Source organism: Urocitellus parryii, chromosome 6, assembly GCF_045843805.1.
Source record: "Urocitellus parryii isolate mUroPar1 chromosome 6, mUroPar1.hap1, whole genome shotgun sequence".
NCBI classification, from domain to species: Eukaryota; Metazoa; Chordata; class Mammalia; order Rodentia; family Sciuridae; genus Urocitellus; species Urocitellus parryii.
Genome location: NC_135536.1, coordinates 15538008 through 15556226, shown reverse-complemented (window position 1 = coordinate 15556226; position 18219 = coordinate 15538008). Strand labels below are relative to the sequence as shown.

The window sequence follows — 18219 nt, the reverse complement described above, 5'->3', positions numbered from 1 at the left end:
AAAAAGTAAAAATAAAACTCTTATCTTTTGAAGTCTTTTAAGAGATTAAAAAAATGAAAGCACAACTGTCCTTTTTCTTTGACTTATTCATGAGAAAATGTTCTTGGTGAAAGCTGAGCCCTGAAGAGAACCCAGAAGGACCCTGGTTCAGGGATTCTCAAACCTGGCTACACATCAGAAATGCCCACGAAACTTATCTCTACTACCAATTTTCCACAGCCTACCTCCAACTCAAACTCTCCATTTATCTCTGAGCAATGATCATTGTTTTTAAACACCACCAGAGATTCTGATGCAATCTAGTACCTTCCTTCTCCAACAGCCCAGCCAAACAGTTGTTCAGCAGGGTACCTGTTCCAAGCCCTCAGGGACAAGATCACACAGGATTCCTCATTCTCACTGCTAGGCCAAGCTTAACCAAATTCTCCACTTTAAGAAAAAAAGTGAACCAGGTGCGGTGCCACACACCTGTAATCCCAGCAGCTTGGGAGGCAGAGGCAGGAGGATCGCAAGTTCAAAGCCAGCCTCAGCAACAGTTGAGGCACTAAGCAACTCAGTGAGACCCTGTCTCTAAATAAAATTCAAAATAGGGCTGGGGATGGGGCCCAGTAGTTCAGTTGAGTGCATCTAACTTCAATCCCCCAGAACCAAACAAAAAAAAAAAAAAGTGAATGGCCAACTTGGTACAACTAACTTGCAAGGCACTGATGTTCATTTAATGTATTTCTCACCAACATCTGAATGTATTTGTGTTGAGGTAGAAATTTACAGGAGGAGGGAGCCACCACCAAGTAAAAATTCCCCGGGGGAAAAAAAAAAACAAGTGTTCCTGTACAGCCCAGTGGGCTCTCCCTGGGCAAACAATCAGGGGAATGCCTTTCCTTTTATTCAGCTAGCCCAAGGAAGGGCCAGTGCCCTGGAAGTACCTGGCTACACCATCGCATACCTGGGTTACCTAAGTAAACCTGGCAGCTGTGCCTCTCATCAGCCACCAGCTGGCCCCAGGGTAACCCAAGAAAAGAGGAGAGAGGAAAAACACAACTCTAGCCTTGTTCTCACAGCTTCACTAAGGCTGGGAACAAACTCCCAACCACAAAACTGACTGGCACTGATCAGAAACATGTCCATGCAGGTCAGCATGGGTAGGAAGCCAGCACTCAACATTTCACAAGATTAACAATCTCAAATCCTTAAAACCATGCCCTTTCAACAAACCCTATCTGCATTTATCCAGATTGACACCCATCACCCCCAGAAAACAAGACTCCCAGAATCCAGTGCGGGGCGGGGTGGGTGGAGGTGGGGGTAGATGGGAGTTCCTCCAGGTGAGCTGTAACACACACCACCCAACACCAGCTTGCGGCTCCCAGGGCTCCACGATGAATAATCCTCACAGTCTGGCAGCTCACTTTGGAGTTGGTGTTTAACATTTCAGACTGTGCATTTGCTGAGTTACTTTTATGTGCACCCGCATTATGGCAAAATGCTGTAACTTGCAGAATCGTGTACACCAAGCTAAAAGCCCTGTCCACTGCTTTATCAGGGACAGAGGCTTTGAGGTCCTGATGGGCACTTCCTTCTCTACAGTCTAGCTCTGGAATTGCCTGCTCAGACCTTCCCCTTTTTTGCCATAAGGACCCACCAATAAGAAGCCTTTAGTTTCACAGGCCGGGTCTTTACAGGGGAGAGATCAGTCTCCTAAGTTTCTAGAATAACTTCAAACACTCAAAAGAGCGGAGTCCAGAGGCCAGTCTCCAAATGGCCAATCTGAAAAATGAAGGGAAGGCTTGGTAGCCCACACCTGTAATCCCAGCCACTCAGGAGGCTGAGGCAGGAGGATTGCAAGCCCAAGGCCAGTCTGGGCAACTTAGCAAGACTCTATCTCAAAAACTAACAAGTACTGAGGAAACAGCTCGGTGGTACAGTGTACCTGGGTTCAATCCCCAGTTCCAAGAAGAAAAAAAAAAGAAAGGGAAGGAGGAAGTAGATAATGGAGTACAAGTGAGGGCTTCTCGGACTCAGGACTTCTCCTTCATTTAAACTGGCACAGAGGTTGTTACAGCTACATAAAAATAAGGACCTGAGGAAGGAGAGCCCCGAAGACGAACGTTCACATCTGCACACTCCATCCCATCAGAGTCAAACTCCGTGGCGACCACATCCTTCCTCTCCCCGACACCACCACTCCACCCCGGGTCCCCAGCCCCACCTCATGTACACTCTGGGGAAGCAGACACACGTGCCCAGCCAGAGCCAGCAGAACCCTGGCTGCCCCACCTCCTTATGCACAGTCTCCTTCCACGTCTACGACAAGCGGAATCAAGCGGAATATTCTCAGGCTCCAGATTCTACTAGAAACAAAAACATGTTTCTGGAGAGAAAGACATGGAAGACCCCAACCCTGCACAGCCATAGGCCCCATACTGGAACACGCATGAACAGCAGGACACCAGGGCTGGAAAGCACAGTGACATGAAACTGCGGACGGAACTTTTTCTGACAATTTATTTTAACTGCGGCAACACGGCTTTCCAGAACGCCAGGTTAGATCAGGTTTTGTTTCTCCACTGGGTGGATCCTATCTCTGGCGCCACCTATTATATTCCTTACCAGATAAGTAAAGCAACTTATTAAAATCGTCTTCTTTTAGCCAACCATGAAGCCCAAGCTAAGAATTTAAAGTCAAAATTCAACTGTTTTAACAGTCCTTCTGTAATGGGACCCTTACCCTGAGCCAATTTTGCCCAGGGAGTTTCAAAGTTGCCAAACTCCAGATTTCATAAACGTCCTCTGGCAACTCATGTCCCTGATTTGTCTTGGAGTTTTTAAGTACCTTCAAGTACCCTCCCAAGGTCTCTTGATGTCCATTTATTCCAGAATCCTGGGGAGGTGGTCTTTTTTAATATTTAGGAAAAAAAATAATTTTTCTCTACATCTTGGTGGCAACAGGAGGCCAATGTCCTCCAGACAGAAACCTCATGGTCAGTGGGTGCACTTGGAATACAGATCTTTGTTTGAACTCTAGTGACCCATCCACATGAAGGGGCGATACTGAGAACCACTTGGTTCTGTGAACCACAGCTGGGTATGCGAAAGGCCATCAGTGAGAACTTCTTGACAGCATGAAGATGAAAAAAGAGCACATAACTCATAAGGTTAAGGAAACAGAAGTCTTCGCAACTACCTAAATGAGTCGAAGTAAACAACAAACAAACAAACAAAAACAGGCATGTATAAACCCCTACACTTCAATGTGGTAGATATGAGCTGCTTTTTGGTGGACAAAAAAATATGTCATAAACTGGTTCCAGACACATGAGGCTTACCTGACTCCTCTCTTTGTCCACTTTCTTAAAACACTTATTCAATGACAAATTATGTCTCACTGAGTTTTTCCACCCAGTAGGTGCATTCGCAAAATACGGAAAATGTTCCAAGATCCAGTTGTAGATATCCTTCACTGGCAGGCGCTTGGTTGGAGAGTCCTCGATGGCCATAAATATGAGGCAGCTAAAGGAGTAGGGGGGCTTGCAGTTGGGGTTCTGCCTGGCATCATAGGGCATGTCAGAGTGGGCTGGGGAGGGAGGGGTGTCGTCGTCCAGGTCCTGGACGGGGCTGACACTCCTGAGGACCGACTCCCCAAAGCTCTTCAGCAAGTTCTTGCTCTCATGCAGCCAGTTCAGGTTGGTCAGCTCTTCATCTTCCATGGTCCCCTCTTCTAATCTGATGTCAGGCAGAGAAAAGTCGAGGTCATCGTCTTCCTGAAGGGCCTTGGAGAAACCACTGCCCCGGTAACACTGACTCAGTCCACTGGACACACTAATTCCTGAGCTTTCTGGCTTCTTACTGGCAGGCATGACTGGACCCATTTACGTGAAGGCTCCTGGGAGAGAGAACGCAAAGACAGAGGCGTTGGTCAAACTCCAAAACACAAAGTCAGAGGAGGCCCTAATTCTCCCACTCCCTCAGCCCACCCCAGCCTCCTCTCTGGGTTCGGCTCCATAGGGACACCACCTCATGACTCCCACATTGAGCCACACAAACCCACAAACCCACCACACAGAGATACGCTAGTAAGAAACATCAGTCCACCGTTTCAACAGCAAGGTGATCTGATACCCTTTAACCTAACTGAAAACATTGACACCATCTTTAAGGTGCAAATAAATCACAAAAAGGATAAGAAATTCACCATCTCCCTTAGACCTTCAAAGGCTCTCGCCATGTCCTGGGGGAAATCAATTATTACCTGGTCCTGCTTTCTCCAAAATACTCAAAAGTATAATATAGAAAATTCTTTGGAGCTTCATGATTAACTACAAAATAAGTACAAAGGAAAAAGGCTTTGTGCAATCAGTCTGTTTATTTTTCTTTTTAAAAAAAAAGGAAAACACTTATAGCATTTATTTTATTTGTATTTATTTTATTATGTTTTTGAGATGGGATCTCACTATTATGCCCAGGCTAACCAGAGATAGCAGGTGTGCAGGTGTGGGATAACAGGTGTGCGGCCACTGCTCCCAGCTAAAATGAAAAATAAATAAATAAATATAAATTTAAGGCCAATTGTTCAAGATTAAGTTCAGCCATTTCTATATAAAGATCATTACAAGGGCCTCGGAATTAAAACTGTGGCCCCAGGGACCATTGATTTGGTTCTTTTAACCAATTCCTTCCCCCCAAAAGTCATGATCAAAAACTGCAAACTTTTCAAAGCCAGCCTCAGCAATTTTGCAAGGCCCTAAGCAACTTAATGAGACCCTGTCTCAAAATAAAACATAAAAAGGGCTAGGGGTAGGGGCTGGGGTGGGGGCTCAGTGGTTCAGAGCTTGCCTAGCATGTGTGCGGCACTGGGTTCAATTCTTAGCACCCCATATAAAAAGATAAAATAAAGGTCCATTGACAACTAAAAAATATGGGGGTGGGGGGGGGCGAAGGTTAGAGGTATGGCTCAGTGGTTAAGCACCCCTGGGCTTAATCCCTATTAGAAGGAAAAAAAAACTGCAAACTTAATAACATTTGGCAAGTTGGAAGAGGATGGCAAGGATTTTGTGGATTTGAACTTAAGTATGAAGCACATTAAATTTTATTAGGGCACCACACCCAGAATGCAAAAGCAAATGATTTCAGACAAATAAGTGGGAATGAAAGATAAGCCATTAACTAAAATTGGAACTGGTTGGGGGAGGGGGGGAGTCGGGAAAGAGCAACTGGCAGCTTCAAGGCAGGAAGACAAATTCAACAAAAATTGTTACAGTATTCTATTCCCTCCCCATTTTAATCAGTGACCCAGAACAAGGAGTAAAATAATATCTGATGAGAAAAACAAATAAAGAGGTGGCAAATCACAAACAGAACAACCACTACAGATAAAAAGTACATTCAACCCTCCAGCACTCCACCTAAGCTAGAACAGCAAATGTAACAAAAAGTCTTCCAGCCTCCCTTTGTACTGCGCAAACAATGTGCTTAGTTTATTAAGAAAAGTGTTTTAATTTTTTTCCCTCTTGAGTAAAAAGATCAAACAATTTACATAGAAAAAAATGAATGAACACATCAAAAGCAGAGACAAAATCATTCTAAGCCTCTAAATGTCCATTCCTACCACCTCTGAAATAACTGCCGCTTCAGCACGGCAAGCTCTAGCTTGGGCATCTAGAAAGGGAGAGAGATGTGGGCAGCAAACCACCAGCCAAGGACGCCAGTTAACTGCAACACTTTCCCTCTTCCCTGAGTTAGACAACCTGCTGGACAGGTGGGAGGGGCAGCTCTCTGGAACCGCTGCCAGATGCCCATCTCTAAGGAGAGAAAACTCCAACCTGGCATCACCACCCAACCCAGGCAGGACAGACCAGATGCCTTGGGTTCCTCCACTGGAGCATTTCTTTCTGTCAAACCAGGGAGCTACTCTGAGTTCTCCATGACACATGCTAAAGAAAAATTAAAAAGCTAGTACCTCTAAGTCTGGGATATGACAGATTTCTGTCCGTTATTGCTCTTATGAACCAATCAAAGCCACGCTTGTCTCAAAAGTTTCCTCAGTCCCCATCAGAAAACGTCCTGGTTTCCAGTATACCCACAGAGCACACACAAAGGAGATCTACCCCAGCCACTGAAGTCAACTTTAGCTCCAAATGAAAGTTTTATGTCTCCTGAGCTTCCAAACAGGAAAATTATATCATGGCTGACAGTAAAGTAATTTAATTGCACTGTTGCTATGACAACACGCTGCTCTCTTTCTTTTTAATTTGCTTATTTGTCAGTAGCTTCCCAAAGGAACTAACACGCTATTCTCCATGTTTTCTTTTGTTTTAAACAAACACTGCAAGCAATGTGGTTATATTAGAAAAAAAATGGCATTGTCGAAAAAAAAGAGGGTTTGGGGGTTCATACCCCGCGATCATTTGTCTGCTTTGTGCTCCCTGCAGACTCTCTGTTAACTGCATCCCAATAAATCTCTCATTTTATAGTAACAGTATGGATGGCTGCTGATCACTAGTTCGTGTTAAAAAAAAAAAAAAAAAAAGAAAAAACCCAGTTCCCAGAAACCACAGCTGAGGAGTTTTCCATTATTATACGCTACATAATCGCCAAATCTTTTTTTCCTCCTATTTTGTGGAGGGAGGGGGAAGTCTGGATCATGTGAGCCCACAGTTAAGCAAACATTTCTAATCTGCTGCCAATAAGGTTGCTCACCAGATTCGCAAAGAGTTTTCACTAGTGACCTCCTTACAACTTTTTAGGCTTGTTATTGGTTACATTCCCTCTACTACATACACACACACACACACACACACACACACACACACACACTTTTTGTATTTTGTTTCCTTTTTTACTTATTTATTTTTTTTTAACGAAGAGAATGCAGCAGAAAATCTGAGTTTCTTGCCTGGTATCAGAACGTCTCCAAAGAACTGACAAAGACGTTATGGCCCAGCTCTGAACAGATGTTCCATGTGAACTTTAAAAAGTTGAGAAATTCTTCCCGAGTGAAGCTGGGCAGTCTGGAGTTTGGGGGCCCGGGGAACCCCCCTACCCCGCCGCCCTGCGCGCGCACGCACGCACGCGCTCCACTCAGGTCTACTGTACTTGTCAAAAACATTTCAAGGGGACCAGCGGAAGCGACCATTGGCTGCTTCCTGAGTCAATCAGCGGCGTTGCCAGGCAACGGGGAAACTGCTCAGCTCCGCGCACCCAGGGCAATTGGGAGCTCGCATACCTTCACTGCCGGTCAGATGTCATAAACCTTTTATTGGCTGCACCGTGGCGAACCTTAAAAACAAATCAATAAAAGCCCGCCGACCCCCAACTTATCCGGAACCCAAGACGGGTTTCAAGGAGACGGGGTGAGGAGGGGTCGGGCCTCGGGGGTCTCGGGAGACGTTCGCGGCGGGTGCCGATCTGGCACAGTTTGGGGGGAGGGAATCTTTGTTAGGAGGCTGTTTCTCATCTTGGGGTCTCTGCTGGATCGGCACCCCTTCCCCGACCCGGGGCCGCGGGAATCGGGTCCCCCGCAGACAATACCAATTCTGCCTCCGGGGTCTTTTCGGCCACCGGGGCACCGGGAACCGGCCCGCACGTCGGGGCAGGAAACTCTTCGTCCCGGGCAACTTCCCCGCTCCGGGGCTCTGATCTCCCCGCCTGGCCAGGCCCCCCACCCGGCCCTCACCCAAGAGCTGCGAAGTCCCTCGTCTTCCGAGAGCGGCGAGGTAGTCTCCAGGGCCGCCTCGGACAAGTCCCCCGCCCGAGTCCCCCAGCTCTCGGGCGCCGGCGGGAGCGAGCCGCAAACTCACCTGGCCGGAGCGGGGCACGGGGGCGCGGGGGCGCCGCTGCCCTTCAGCGGAGCCGACAAAGTTTCGCGGGCGCCCAGCGGGCATCGCTTGGTGGCCCCGCTAAGGACGCGCGGGCGCGGCGCGGCGAGCCCGGGGCGGCGGGCGGCGGGGGGCGGCCGCGGGCGCGGGCGGCAGGGGCGCGGGGGTCGCGGCGCGGCATGGGACCTGCGGCGTCCGCCTGGCGCGCCGCGCGTCCTCCCGCCGGCCCCGCCGCTCTCCCCGCCCCGTCCCGCCTCCCGCTCGCCTCCGCCGCGGCGCGTCGGGCCGGGGCGCGCCGAGCGGCGAGAAATTGTTTCCACTGCAAACAAAAAAAGGCGACACATGACCAGGCAGGAGGAGGGGAAGCGCGGGGAGGGAGGAGAGCCGAGGGGAGGGACGGAGCGGAGGGGGCGGAGGGAGCCGGAGAGAGGGAAAACGTGGGCCCGGCCGCCGGCGGCCTGGGGCGCTGGGCGCGGACCCACCGGGGCGGCCCCTCGCGTCCCCCGGCGCCTGGGCCTGTCCTGGGCCCCGCGCCCCACAGCGCCACAAGCGCAGTCCGGGCCTCGGCCCGGCTGGGCTGCACGGACTCATCTTCTGCCTCACCGCTGGACGGAGCAGGTCGGCGTGGGCTCGGCGACCAGGGGCAGCTGCGGCCGTGGGCAGCAGGACAGGTGGGGCGGGCGGCGCGTGGCCTCTCCCCTCCCCTGGCTCCGGCCGCACGGGCTGGCCGGCGCGGCACAGCTGGCAACGTGTCGCCGGAACGCTCCTACCCCATCCGCATGCCTTACAAGGCTCGAAAGTAAAAATAAAAAAAATTATGATGAGAGCGAGGCTTGTGATGGTGAGGAGATTCCACTTCTCTCAACTACTGCGTCTTGGCAGAGCTCCCAGGGCCGCCCGAACCCTCCTCCAGCATGCACCCCATGCCCCCGGAAGAAAGGCATCCTAGCTCCAGCCCAGGTGGCCAAGTATCTGCCAAGGAAGGGAGGGTGGCCATTACAGACCAAGAGGCGGGCCCTAAAGGCCATGCCAGTGGGGCCTCTCTAGTGGGTTGAACTCAAGCCCCTGCTGACATGTAGGCCTGGAGCGAAAACAAGTCATGTCTTCATTATGAGCTCCCTAGAACCGGACCGACAATTTGCAAGCCACCCAGCAAACTGCGCGGTCACTTCTCCAAGTCTCCAGGCACCTCCAGAGAATGGCCACCCACTGTTAAGGCCACATCAACCAGCTGCCTTTGGAGAGGATGAAAGCAGAGAGTCCAACAGGACACCCTGCTGGTGACATAAATAAAAATATGATTGCACATCACTCCCAGGTAGCTAAACTGGTAGGTTCCTCTACAGAGAATCAACACGGGGCACTTCTCCTGCCACCCCCACCTGACTGAGCTCACCTGAGCCGGTGGACGGCCATTGTGAGCTATTGGAAAACTACAGAGAAACCAGCCTTGGGAAACCCCTCTACAGGCAGTACCAACGTAGCCAAAATGAGGAGGGAAGAGGAGTGGAGGGAAATACCAGGAGATTTCTGAAAAGTTTGTTTCAAAATATAAGGAAACCCCATCAGAGAGCCACCCTAAAACAAACCTTCAAGATCATGGGTGGCGAGTCCATACCAAAAGCATGCCTTTCAGACTCACCCAGACTCTTTACTTCCCAGCACTCTGGAGACCATTCAGAGGTGGAGGCTCAGGGTGGCCCGAGGTCATCTAGCCCCACCCTTTTTATCACTGAGCACATGAGGTGACCAACCCAGACTCACCAAGTAAAGGTTGGGGGTGGGGGAAAGACAAATTAGGTCATCGCTAAAGTCTCAGACCAGAGATTGTAAGGGTGGGAACTGGCAACCAAAGCAGAGACAAGACAAAGTCAGTCTCAGTGGCTCTGGGTATTACAGGTCCCACCCTTCCATCTGCATGTCACTTGAGTGTACTTAATCACCAACAGAGGATCATCAGAGCTGACTTTATGAACCTTTGTCCAAGCCTCTTTGGGCAGAGACTTTTGTCCCAGCTCCTTGCTGGCCTTCCATCCCCCCTTTCAATCCCCAGCTCCTAAACTTCCCAACCCACCAGCACACTCACACTACCGCTGGAAAGACTAGCTAGAAACACAGCTACAAGAGACTGATGATTTTCACTCCAGTCCTTCCTGAGTTCAAAAAGAGGTGATGTGAGCACAAAATATGTCATTCTTAAAACTCTGTACAAGCTCTTAGCTTCTAGAATCTGAACCAGTCATCCCAGGTGACACAAATTTAACATATGTAGCAAGCTTGGGCCCTAAGAAGCCATGGCAGAGGGTGGAGAAGGGTGAGATGAGCTGCCTTCAAGAGCTTGCCTTTCTTTCCCTCTGTGGGTTTTTGGTTTCTTGCATTCGCTAACATATTTCTTAATTTCCCTCTCCCATTACAGATGTTGCAAGAGATGTAAAAGATGTCACTCTGAAAAGAAAGTGGTAAGGGCTGGAGTTCTAGCTCAGTGGTAGAGCACTCGCCGAGCACATGCAAGGCACTGGGTTCGATCCTCAGGACCACATAAAAATAAATAAATAAATAAAATAAAGGGATTGTGTCCAACTATAACTAAAAAATATATTTTAAAAAAGAAAGAAAAAAAGTGGTGAGCCAGCCCTGCCTGACATGCAAGGAACACATATCTCCTGGTCTCTCTGTCTGAAACAAGGGGGCCAGACCTTTGCTGCAAGCCACAGTGGACTTTAGAGTAAACTCTGGGATACACTTCCTGCCATAGAGTGCAGGGGCCAGATTCATTCAGGAACTGCCTCATTCTCAATTCTCCTTATGAACATTCAAAAATACCCTTATGTATCCTAGCCCACCCCGAGAAGTGTCAACCAAGTGGAACCATTTGAAACCACTATTTCACAAGCACATTTGACAGTAGAATCCTATGTGTGCCCTGGAACTCACTTTGGGAAATACTTATTTCCTGATTGGGATTCGATGGAACATTCTGTAGTCCCTTCTGGCCACGGGCTGGAGAGCACATACGTATTTGGGAAGTCAGAGGCCTGAATGATAGCTCATTCAACTCCAATCCTTATGGGGCTCAGTTCTTCCTTCATGATTTATTTATGGGATGTTTAAGAGGCAGGAACAACTAAGTGGATAAGCAATGATCAAATTCTGTGGATGGGAGGACTCAAGAGACTTGCAAGAATGGGGAAAACTCAGGCAGGTCTGGAAAGAGGGGCTACTTGTCCAGAATCCTTCAAACAAACTCTAAAGGATACATAAACCAGAGGCAGTGGTGCCTACCTGTAATCCCTGCAACTCAAGGGACTAAAGGAGGAGAATCACAAGTTCAAGTCCAGCCTCAACAACTTATTGAGACCCTGTGTCAAAGTTAAAAATAAAAAGAGCTGGCCGATGCGGTTCAGTGATAGATCACCCCTGGGTTCAATCTCTAGTACCGGAAAAAAACAGGCAGGGGGTTACATGAGAGGAAGCCCAGAGCAGGCAGCAGATCTGGCTGTGTGGAACTGGACAATCATCAGGAAATTTTTCTCTCCATCTCTTTCCCTCTGAAACCATGTCTTTCCTCTTTCCTTCCTATATATTGCTCCACTCTTCTCCCTGCAGGTGGGCTTCCTTGCTGATAGCCACATGCGGACACCAGTGCTAAGTCTTGGAGCCTTCTGACTTTTAGCACCCACCATCTCTAGAGGACCTCAGCTTTTCCAGTACATCATTTAAATTCTCGGGGAAATAATCTGATTGGTCTAGCCTGAGTCAGGTGATTCTGCCTTCTCCTAACAGTTAAGGGGTATGGTGGGGCATCTGATACAACAGGCCTGGGAAAGGAAGGGGAGATGACTTTGAACAGATATCTAATAAAGATGGCATTTGACCTATGGAACTGCAGAATGACTGTTCTTTTTTTAATATTTATTTATTTATGTATTTTTTTAGTTTTAGGTGGGCACATTATTTTGTTTTTATGTGGTGCTGAGGATCGAACCCAGGAAGCCACACCTCCTAGGTCCAATCTCCTAGGATAGGACCCAGGCATGAGCACTTTGAGAAAGTACTACGAGATGATCCTGCTTATAAACTGCTATTCCGGGTAGAAGAAATGGATGACAGATTTATCAAATATGACTTAACTATTAGAAGATGCCATCATTCACTGTTTACCAATTACGTGACATTGCACTGAGGGCCAGAGATTCGGGGTCTTTGTCCCTATGGAGCACACAGATTTTTGGTAAGTGTGCAAGAATCCTACCACAAAACCCCTGGAATTACCAGCATTGAGAAGTTCCCAGGCACTAAGATTGCAGAGTGAAGGAGCTTGCTGGATATTGTTCGGCCCAGAAGTTATAGTATGAGAAATAGAATTCAAAAGATGAATGGGAATGGTGGATCCAAGGGGAGAGCAAAGGAGAAAATGGAGGAGCAAAAGCTGACAGAAGAACTCAGAAATGACTGCAGTGATCCACGCAAAAGGGAAAGACGGGGCTAAGGGTGGAGCTCGGTGGTAGATCATGTGCTTAGTGTGCTGGAGGCTCTGGGTTTGATATCCTGCCACCAAATCAAAGGGAAGGAGGACTGTTTTTTTTATTTTTAAATGTATTTTTAGAAAATCGGGGGAGAAAATGGTAAATAGGTGGTCCCCTTCCTCTGACAGCTGAAGCCAGATTTAAAGTTAGGTAGTCAGTGTAGTTAGGTAAATCGGGTCTAATACCGAGTGAAATCTAAAATGGAGGCCATGCTGGGAATGACTCAGGGAAAACAGGACAACTCATGGAATGTTAATGAAGTCCTGAAGAGGCCCTAGGCCAAAGTCCACCTGGAAGAAGTATTAATGAATAGCCCCCAGCAGATTTGGAGATAGCCCATCACCAAGAAGTGATAATGAAGTCCTTCCTGCTCAGACTACTTCTTTGGCCCACCTGTGTCTACCCCTCGGGCCTTCCCACCTACATTCCATCACTGAAAGAACTATAAAAAGGGGAGACAACTGCACTTCCACGGATTCCACCTTCTGGGTCCCCTTCTTCCTCCGGGAGAAGTCTTTTCTTCTGTCCTTTAATAAATTTCTAATCTCTACTCTGACCTTGCCTCGGCGTGCTTCTTTGGTGTTATTCTTCAACATCGGGGAGCAAGAACTCGTCACCGGTCAACAGCGGTAACACAGCTATAGGTAATTTTTTTTTCTTTGTACTTCTTTATACTTTGCAAACTTTCTGCAATGAATGCTCATCACCTTTTATAATGTTCTAGTGGTAAGGTGGCCTTTCTATCAGAGCAGTGCTTCCCACACTTGACTGTGCATCAGAATCTCCTAGAGGGATGATTCAAATCCCACTCCCTGGCCCCCACCCCCAGAATTTCTGGTTCAGAAGGTCTAGGCTGGGGCTTGAGAATTTGCATCTCTAAAAAGCTCTCAAGGGCTGCTGAGGGTCTGGGAAGTACACTTTGAAATCCCCTGAATTCTAGAAAAAAAAAATGGGTAAGACTGGAAAAAATGAATGCATGAGAGTTTTCAAAGGAAGAACCAAGAGGATCTGTCAAATGATTGAATATGAGAAGAAAGGAAGAGATTAAAGTCAAAGATAACTCTTTTATCATGGGTTGACCAAGAGTCTCTTTGAGATAATGTATGAGAATGCCATTTGTCACGCTTCAAAAAGACCCTCATTTCTTTTCCTTCTGTGGAGAAGAGACAGACCTGGAACCTCTCAGGGAGCTGGAAGGGTTGGCCATCAAGTGGCCAGCTGGTCATCCTCTCTGGGAGGATGTTTTCTTTTGGTGTCTCTTGGTGTTTACCAAGATTCTTAAGGGTGAGGTCTGGGAACGTCTTCTTAGAATTTCTCCAGTAGGAAGAAGAGCCCCAAGGCTGGCTCCAGGAGGGGATAAGGGGTGGGGAGTGAGGGAAAGTAGAGCTGAACAGGCGGAGTGAAGCTCAGGAACTCAGGGGCCCCAGTCAGACCTGGGCTTGTCTGGTCACCTGCTGGAGGCAAAAAGGAAATATAGAACCTGTCAGCTCCTCTGACCATAAACAAAAGTGTGAGCAGATGATCCGAAATCCAGACTTAATCAACTCATTTAGTCAACAAGTATTTATTAAGCATCTAGTGACTCTATGACCGGTACTGATGGAAGAGAGTTAGAAGGAACCAGGAGAAATACCGTGTGGCATAAGCCATCAGAGTGGGGACAGGCAAGCATGTATGAAGCAACCACTGAGAAATCAGCCTCTACCTCAGAGCTAAGCCTGTCCAAGGAAGGGGGCGTGACCCGTGTCCTTGGAAAAACCCACAGAGCACTCCTAGGCACATTCCCACCCTGCTAAGTTGTTTATCTACAAATAACAGGAGAGATCTGCTGCACCAGGTGTCCCTGACTCAGTCAGGCTAGGTGGGGACCCATAGCAACCTCCTAGCAGCCACCAATCAGCATGAGACAGGGAAAATACCTGGGATGCCAGATGACCCTCCCAGTAGTTTATAGTGGTTGATAACGTTTGGGAAACTATGTAGTTCAGCATAAACAACCCCTTTTGGCTTAAACCAATCAGTTCAAACCAATCCCCCTCTTGTAGTAACCAATCACCCCTACCCAACTTGTTCCCTCCAGTGAATGTGCTAATCATGTTTTAGAGTTGTTATTTGATTTTCCCTCGGTGTGTGATGATTTGCTAAGAGATGCTATGATGTATGTGAAGTCCCTGCCTTCCCCAAAGAATGTATAAAACTGCTGCAAACCCTGGGCTCGGGGCCTCTCAGTGTTACCAATTGCTGTGTGCATGGGAGGACCGAGCTAGCTCGCAATAAACACCTCTTTGCTGCTTACATGGATCTTGGTCTCTGGTGGTATTTTGGGGGTCCCAAATTCGAGCATAACACCACAAAGAAAGAAACACATACCATGCCTAATACCAAGAGCAGAGGTGCTATGGCCTAGCAGGGAGATACTGGCTAGATTTATGCTCAGACTTACCTCTTACTGGCTAGACAGCCTTAGTCAAGATCCTTAAATTCTTTCTCTTTACCTAATTTCTGTATCTTTAAAAAAAAAAAAAATGGGGATGGAGAAGATAACAATACCCACCTGTATTGGTGAACTTTTTATCAGTATAACAAAATGCCCGAGATGATTAACTTATAAAAAAGATGAGGTTTATTTGGGGCTTAAAGTTTTGGAGGTTTAAGTCCAGGATCAGGAGGCCCTGATGCTGTGGGTTCATGGAGAGACAGCACATCATGGTGGGAGCATGTGGTGGAGCAAAACCCCTCTTCTCACAGCCAAGAAGCAAAAGAGAAAGTAAAGGGACCAGAGGGCCACAGTCCCCATCAGGGGCACATGCCTGGGGACCTCAAGACCTCTCACTAGGTACTTACTACCTTTAAAGCTCTCAGCACCTCCCAACAGCACCACCCTGCAGACGGAGCCTTAACCCATAGGCCTTGGGGGGACATTCTGTGTCCAAACTATACCAACATTTCATAGAGTTGTGCTGAAGATGAATTAATATTTGTAAGGAATATAAAATGGTGCTCTGGTACACTAATTAGTAGACTAATTTGGGCAAGTAAATAAATAAAAAGGAAAACACTGACACATTTGCATAACAATGTAGAATATGTGTGTAGTATCCGGGATCATAAGTAAAGTAAAAGACAAAAAGAGTAAATATTTGCTAGAAAAGAAAATGGGTTGGTACTTTTCATTCATAACTCTTACAACTTAATAAGAAAAAGAAATTATCACCTTAATAAGCAGAAGAGCAAATTCACAAAAAGAGACACAAAAATGGAAATAGGCCCATGGAAAGATGCTCAACCTCAGTAAAAAAAAAAAAAAAATCAAAGAAATGCAAATTAAAGCAATTGTGTATCTCCTCTCATCTATCAGATTGGCCCAGACTTAAAAGGAATTGCCGTGCCAATGTGGGCACTGGTGGCACCGGATAGGTGGCTTGATGAGACTCTACACACGGGCAGGCTGACAAAATTGATTAAAATTGAAATGAACCTGCTCATTGATCCTCAATTGCCCACTTGTAGGAATTTATCCTGGAGCAACACCATAACAGGGCAGTTAGCTTTCCCACCAGACTGCCTACCCCAGGAAGGAATCTGCTCCTGAAGCCCATTTCATTCTGCATTGTGCACCTAGCATTAATGCTAGGGCCCCCGAGGCACAGAAGACAATAAAGATGTATGGAATAAATGAACAGAAGGGTGCAACAGTGTATTTAGGAAGGTGTTTGCTGGGGCATTGTTTAAAATCCTGAAAATTCAGATATTGCCCAGGTGAGAGGTTAGAGGCCTGTTATTACATTATGTGGCCGTGTTCCCTGGCTTCCCGTGTATCTGCATTGTTCAGGGGTTTTTAGTAAAGCTTTCCCTTTCTGAAATCGTTTTCTCAATCTCATAGACTCGGTGTATGAACCAATTTGCAAATAGTTCATAAACTAAGAGTTTGGGGACCAGCGTGGCAACAAATGCCCGTAACCCCAAGCGACTTGAAGGTTGAACCCAGAAGCTGAGGCAGGAGGATAGCAAGTTCAAGGCCAGCAACTTAGTGAGACTCTGTCTCAAAATAAAAAGAAAAAGAGCTGGGGATGTGGCTCAGTGGTAGAGTACCCCTGGACTCAATCCCCAGTACCACGCACACGCACTCACACACACACACATACATAATCAACTGGGAAGTGAACATCAAACACACTGTAAGTGGCATTCGAGGCAAGGCCCCTGCCCTGCACTTGCCTTCTGCTCACTACATGCGGCAAGGTGGTAATAAAAAATATCTACCACTTCCCCAAGAAAGTGTACCCCTCTCAAGCCTGTATCTACTAACTCCACAGATCAAAGAGGAGTAGCCTCATCAACCCTTCCCCCTGCGGTGTGTGTAGGAGTCTGGCCTGTTTTCCTCTCTCCCTCCAGTGAGCCTGCCAAGTACCTTGGTCTCGTGGGTTTCGGCAGCTAAGTCTGCCCCAGTCACCCATGCCAAGAAGCAACTTCTCTCACTTTGCTTTTTTAGAGGGATGTGAAAGAAAAAACAATCCATCTTTCCATGAGTCTTTTTCAAAGAAAGCAAAAGCTCCAAATTGGATAAACTCTCCGGGAAACAGTACACAGATAAAAATACTATCAACATATTTCCCTGCTGTACCAAGTTCCCTTTTGGAGATTAGCAAGTCAACTTATTACAACAGTCAAACCCGAAGTCTCCGCTCAGTTAGATGGTAAAGTTCACCCGAGTTTTAGGTTTTGAAACCCAGTCACTTCTCAAAATAGGGTCTCTTGTGCATTTATTTATTTGTTTGTTTATTTATTTATTTATTTTCCTGGGGATGGTACCCAGGGACTTGGACCTATTCTTGCATGTGTTCTACTGCTGAGCTGCACCCGCAACCTTCCCTGTGTCTTTAATATTGAGATTCAGGTACAAGCAAAACGTGCCCATAAATTATGAGGCATGAGTGCATGCTCAGTCGCCTAAGGGTGGGGGCTGGAAAGGAAGTAGCCAAATGGATTGCTAACTCTGTCTGTGGGTGCATCCAACAGCACCTCATTTCTCTGTACTCAAAGCCATGTGACTCTGACTGGTTTCAACGATTTGGCCCCCAAACAACCAGGCGTCCTTTTTAAGTTGGCATTTCTTCCAAAGAGGAATATTGAACATCTTTTCTACATGCCTCACACAGCACTAGGCCAGCTGTCTAACAATATGGATCCCGGAAAGGGGTGCTGCCCACGTTGGTGACGGCAACCATTAGTGCCTGTTGCTCATAGAAAATGTCAGAGGAACCTCAAAACAAAGGCCCAGAGACTCGGCCGAAGGATCCTTGGAGAACATCAGTGTGTCCACAGAGGTTACCCACAGACCAAGTTGAGCAGGTCAAGGTGTCCTGGACTTCCTGATGAGGCCCATTCCCAGGGAGTGAACGTCAGAGCTCTCTGGAAGCTGCCCCAGGCCAGCTTCAGGTTCAAAGGGAGGGACAGACCTTGGAACATCATCTCCAAAGGAACCCCAGCTGTAGCTGGTGCACCTAGGCCTGTCTTCCACAGACAGCAGCCTTCCAGCCAAAGACGCGGGGAGGAGGAGGCCAATGTAATAGCTCACTTTCTTGTTGAGGTCTGTGCTGGGTAGATGAAGAGACGGGGGTGAATCAACAGCTATTCCCAATGATCTTGGACCTCCATGTTGGCTGGGATCTTGAAAGACCGAAAAGCCTTCCCCCACCCTGTTTTGGCAGGGCTTGAACCCAGAGCCTCACACACGTTAGGCAAGAGCTCTACCACCCCTGAACTACACCTCCAGCCCCTTGAAAGTGTTTCTTGTCCATACCTTTGTAGGAACAACATGCGTTTCCTGTGGCCTGGGGAATCTAACCCAGCAGACTTGCTATAGACTGTTTCTTCCC

At 47.6% G+C, this 18219-nt stretch overlaps 1 protein-coding gene across 4 annotated transcripts in view; it reads right to left on the bottom strand.

Annotated features, from left to right (window-relative positions):
* Foxn3 (forkhead box N3) overlaps positions 1–18219 on the bottom strand; it is a 384721-nt gene that overhangs the window by 210180 nt on the left and 156322 nt on the right. For 3 of the 4 annotated variants that reach the window (XM_026394241.2, XM_026394243.2, XM_026394245.2), the window contains exons 1-2: positions 7797–7930; positions 3327–3883 (exon numbers count right to left, since the gene is read on the bottom strand). In XM_026394241.2, coding sequence (XP_026250026.2) covers positions 3327–3869 — 543 coding nt within the window. In that variant the 5' untranslated portion in view covers positions 3870–3883; positions 7797–7930. Of the gene's footprint in view, positions 1–3326; positions 3884–7796; positions 7931–18219 lie in introns of those variants that run through there. The other variant, XM_026394242.2, reaches the window with a different exon arrangement.